The sequence below is a fragment of the Setaria italica genome, chromosome IV (genome assembly GCF_000263155.2).
Source record: "Setaria italica strain Yugu1 chromosome IV, Setaria_italica_v2.0, whole genome shotgun sequence".
NCBI classification, from domain to species: domain Eukaryota; kingdom Viridiplantae; phylum Streptophyta; class Magnoliopsida; order Poales; family Poaceae; genus Setaria; species Setaria italica.
The window spans coordinates 27,637,641-27,643,178 of NC_028453.1; the positions used below are offsets into that span (position 1 = coordinate 27,637,641).

The 5,538-nt window shown below is 46.4% G+C and overlaps 1 protein-coding gene across 1 annotated transcript; it reads left to right on the forward strand.

Annotated features, from left to right (window-relative positions):
* The first annotated feature begins 3,242 nt into the window (after positions 1-3,242).
* LOC101780003 lies at positions 3,243-5,187 on the forward strand. The gene is made up of 4 exons (XM_004967011.1): positions 3,243-3,375; positions 3,482-3,562; positions 3,804-3,884; positions 3,998-5,187. The coding sequence occupies exons 1-4, from the start codon at positions 3,243-3,245 to the stop codon at positions 5,185-5,187; spliced, it is 1,485 nt and encodes a 494-aa protein (XP_004967068.1).
* The last annotated feature ends 351 nt before the right edge of the window (positions 5,188-5,538 follow it).

The window sequence follows — 5,538 nt, forward strand, 5'->3', positions numbered from 1 at the left end:
GGAGATTCCATCTGGCTACTCCAATGTCGGCCTAGAGCATATTGTTGATAGTCAATATGAAGGCATAGAGCTCGACCTCTTGGGAAGTGATGGGGAATGGACACTAGGATATGCACTTCATAGGATCATTCTATGATGCAAACACTACATCATCATCCTCGGCAAGGAGGTATCATTGCTCCCCGTAGATCCCCCATAGCAACCATCTCATCAAAACTCAAGACTATCATCTCCAACACATCCTGCTCCAGGACCGTTGTCACAACTGGGACTATCGCATCCTGCTCGATCACTATCTCCATCTCCATCGAATCCTGGTGGTGCAAGCGACGATAGCAACAACACCCCTCCCTAATCACTGTCACCAGGACTAAGACCCGCAGAGAGCAAGGAACCTGCAATACCTTTGAAGAACTTGCGACCACCGCCTTCCGAACCAAGGCAGCAAAAGAAAACAAAGATGTCTGAACCCATTGAGAAGCTACCGCCCGATATGACTACATAGGAATTGTGGGAGCTATCCCAAGCAACTTGCAAGGAGTTCTTTAAAAAAATGCGCTGAAGAAAGAAAAGCAAAGGAGATGGAGCCAAAGCCAGTAGATCCAGCAAAATTAAAAAAATTTATTAGCATGTCAAAAGAAGTAAAGAGGACTCTACTATCGAACTGCGATCATTCGTTAGTTAAGTTTGATGAGAAGAAAAAATGGCGAGGAGCGTCGTCTTCAAGTCGTACTGTCCCCCAGCTCGGGGATCTACCGGATAAAGATGCTGAAACTATACGAGCAATGCCCTTAGAAAAACAAATCAAAGTCATTGAATTTATGCAAGATATAGGTATGTCTCTTGCTGAAGTTCTAAGGCAAGTTGAACTACCCGCTCCAAAACCAATTATACCTAAATGGCCCTTTGAGGTAGGCAAGTCTCTAGTAAGATCTGAATTGGTACGGAAGCTATCCACGAAGATGTATGAATTCTATGAATGGTACATGAAGCAGTCTGCCGATAAGAGGCTCATGTTCGGTCTTTGGGTTAAACCGATTGATTTTTTTGGCAAAGGTGAGAAAGTACTGTGGATGGAATTCGAAGATATATATGAAGTGTATCATCAGGATGCCCTTGACGTCTCTCTCATTAGCGCCTGGTTTCTGTAAGTGTCTGTTTATCAATATGTAAATTTTGGCTCAAATCATTATTTTTTGTGTGTGCGTCGCCCTATTAATTTCATCTTCAATTTTATGTAGGATGCTAATTCAGAGGTGCCGCAGAGAATCGTACTTCAATGTTAGCTTCATGGATCCATCGCTCATTAACAAAGCTTAGATACGAGATCAGCCAAAGAAACCATTGGAGGCAGTATACAATTTCTTGGATAAACAAAATTACAAGGAATACATACTACTACCATACAACTTTAAGTAAGTGTGGGTACCATCTATTTTTATTTTCTTTTTTCCTTATCCAATTAATGTTAGTTAGCTCTAATATGAACATTTACATACGCAATTTCCACTGGATCCTCCTAATAATTATGATTGATAGAAGCCATGTCGTTGTGTTCAATTCTATTTAGAAACCACCGAAGAAGTACCGAGACATTCAAAACATGCTAAACTTGTATAATTATGGACCTTTATCTCTATGCAAAAGTTGGTTTTCTAAATTATCACCTAACACTGTATCATTCATTATTTTAGTCCGCAATGCATGGAAACGATTCCATAAGACACACATTCAAAACAGACATCCCGGTACGTATGAAGTTTGCATATTTTGTACATTCTATAATATGAATATTCATAACTTGTTTTTTTCGCTAAAGTGCTTGAGATAGGAACAAGGCAGTAATCTATATGGATACTACGTCTGTGAGCACATGACCAAATTTGTGCATGGCAAGGTGCCGTCGTCGCATGCTCAAGATGAATGTAAAATAAAACTATTAATAATTAATTGTTTTCTAGCTTCTTATATTTAATTATTTGTATAACATTCATGTATTTCCAAATTACAGATGTGGAAGATTCAAGAAAGATTCTTAGAGAAGGAGAGGATTTTGGCAATATGTGAAGGTCTCATAGGATTCCTAGTGGACAAGGTGATAGATCCTGTGGGAGAATTTTATTTTCAATAGCCGCACCCAGCAACACCACGATGGGAGGATCATGCAATGAAGTGCACAAATTATTGTATATACAGTAATTGTATAAATATTAGTTTGATTTGTATAATATACTAAGAATTGTATATAATATACTGTCATGAAATATATATACGACTTGCTTACAATATCAATATGACTTGCATACAATATTAATATGAAAAAAAATTAAAAAAGTCTTAGGGGTACGTGCATGCGCCATGCAGGTGCGCACGCAGGCGCATGCACGTACCCCCTTTAGTCCCAGTTGGTAAAACCAACTGGGACTAAAGGGGTGAACTTTAGTCACGGTTGGTGGGTCCATGCTGCACCTGGCGTGGTCACTCCTTCAGTCCCGGTTGGTTAGTTTTACCAACCGGGACTAAAGGGTGTCTTGATCTGGGACTAAAGAACCCCCTTTCATCTCGAAAATTTAATCCCAGATAGATTTTTGGTATCTTTGAGCCCTACCAACCGGGACTAATGTCACGTTTTCTAGTGATCCTAACATGACAAAGCATCGTATTCATCTTGTATTTCCTGTATGTAAGTCTAGTCGCAATGGGAGTGTCATGGGAGTTTCATGGCATTTAATCCCATGTCACGTCAGCAAAACTGCTGACTTGGCAGGTTATTTATGAGGAGAGAGGAGGGTGGAATTTCATCCCCATGAAACCCATTTGGCACAGTTACCCAATCCGCTGAAATCCAATGAAACTTGCACTGAGCATGTTATAGTTTCTTACACGTTGGTCATAGGACAACGCAAAAATTAAATGATTTAGAGTATCTATGAAATTGTGCAATCAAACTATGCACTGAGTGTAATCATTTCATTTCATTAAAAAATTGACATGACATTTTTAGGTAATAGGATGATGAACTGAGATTGGTCTAATAATATTACTGGTATACAATAAATGTGTAGAGAGGTGCGGAGCTGTCGATGAGCAAAGCAAATTCAATATAGCAGGTAACAGGCATTCATGGGGCAGAAACGCAGAAAATCCTGGGGGCAGGCAAAAACCACGGGATTCCGTGAAACCTCCAAAACTGAAAAGTCTTTTTGAGGAGGAGAAACGGGATTGTCCTTGACACATGCCAAATGAAAGCCTTCAGGAACACATCGCGGGGTCTCTCGAAGAGCAAGCTCGCCGTCGGGCTATTCGCCGGCGTCTTCCTGGCGCGGCTGATATACTTCCCGGTGTCGCCGAAGTTCGCCGTCCGCAGTCCCAACGGTGAGCTGCTGGCTTTCGTGCATTGTTGCCATGAGTGGCTGAATCTGTTAGGCTTCTGATGCATTTGAGATCTACTCGCTCACATCCTTGATATGCATTTTTGTAGCTATCTTGCCGGGATCGTTGATAAATGGAGTTGCAGATCATCCGCCGGTGATGGAGAAGATTGATCTTGCACTGCCGCTAGGTGAGGCTCGCTATCCTGACAATGCGTCGTTGTCCGCCAAGTAGATATTGGAGCGTGGGCTGCATGCCACTGACTATGCTTCAGACGATATTCTCTTCAAAAATTTTCAGAAACATTTTCAGATGAAGATTACGAGATCGAAAGATTCCCTACTGGAAAATAAATTCACGGTGACCAAAATATTGCAGGTTCTACAGTATGTTAGAAAAAAAAATGGCTAATTTTTATCAGCATTTTGCAGGTAATAGCGCAGCAGAATCTCCAGCGGTCACAGAGCAGGACCACGAAAAGGAACTCACCATTTCTCCTACAAATTCCACAGGTTGATACTGAGTTCTCGTAGAACAAATACTAGTTCTTATGATTCCAGCAAATCCTTACATTCCTGTTAAATTTTCTTTTTAGAAAAGAAATTTTCCCCTTCATTGTCTGCAGGTGAACAAGCTGCACCAAGATCTATTCTTCCTCCTACTTTGAAGCCAATCTGCGACCTCTCCGACCAGCGCTACGACGGCTGCGAAATGTGGGGCGACGCACGCACGGCGAACGGCACAAACACGTCGCGGATCTACTACATTCCGCCGCCATCGCAGCTCGCCACCGCCGAGGCCGCCGCCTGGAGCATCCGCTCGCAGTCCCGCAAGATCATCGCCGTCCGCGAGGTCACCGTCCGGTCCCTCAACCTGTCCAACCTCCACGAGGCGCCGAGCTGCACCGTCTGGCGGGGCGTGCCGGCGGTGGTCTTCGCGCTCGGGGGCCTGACGTACAACTTGTGGCACGCCTTCAGCGACGTGCTGGTCCCGCTCTTCACGACGGTCCGGGCGTTCGGCGGCGAGGTCGAGCTCGTCGCCACCGACGCCCCGGTCTGGTTCGTCCCCAAGTACCGCCGCGTCCTCCGGGCGCTGTCGCGGTATGGCGTCGTCATGCTCGACACCGACACGGAGGTGCGCTGCTACCCGCACCTCATCGTCGGCATCCGCGGCCACCGCGACCTCGACATCGACCCGGCGCGCGCCCCGAACAACCTCGACATGTTCGCCTTCCGCACGTTCGTCCGGGAGGCCTACTCCCTGCCACCACCGGCCGCCGCGCTTCCGGTGAAATCCGGCGGCGTCAAGCCCCGGCTCATGATCATCCTCCGCCGCAAGACGCGGCGGTTCGTGAACCCCGACGCCATCGTCGCGGCGATCGAGCGCGCGGGGTTCGACGTGGTGCGCATGGAGCCGACCCTCGCGGCCGACATGGACGCAATCTCCCGGGAGGTGGACGCGTGCGACGTGCTTCTGGGGGTGCACGGCGCCGGGCTGACGAACATGGTGTTCCTGCGCACGGGCGCCGTGTTGTTGCAGGTCATCCCGTGGGGGAAGATGGAGCCCCACAGCGAGGGGTTCTTCGGCGCGCCGGCGGCGCACATGGGCGTCCGGCACGTCACGCACAGCATCGCCGCCGAGGAGAGCACGCTGTACGACAAGTACGGCAAGGACCATCCGGTGATCACGGATCCTGACATTTTCTACAAGAATGGGAGCAATGCGAGGTATTACTGGTGGGAGCAGAGCATCCGTCTCAACACCACGAGATTCATGCCAACGCTCGAGAGGGTGAAGCGGCTGCTGCAAGAGTGACCTGAGGCGCGTGATGTAGCTTTATTTTGTTTAAGAGTAGTACATGCTGGGAGCGAGTAACGAAACCGATTGGCATGTTAACCTAGAGGATGTGTTTGGTCAATTGGTGTTTTCTAGCTACAATAATGCTATTTTCACATATGTATCATATCACATCATATTACATCGCATCGAGGTGTATTTAATCAGATACTCTCAGGAAATTCTCATGTCAATTAGACAGAAATAAAATATATACCCATCTATTCATCATCATAGGCTAAATTGCTGAAGGTATGATCTCCCAGCGAAACGTTGCCGGTAGAGATCGATAAGGTTGGCGGCATCTGATCGGGGCTTACCGCCGCGTGC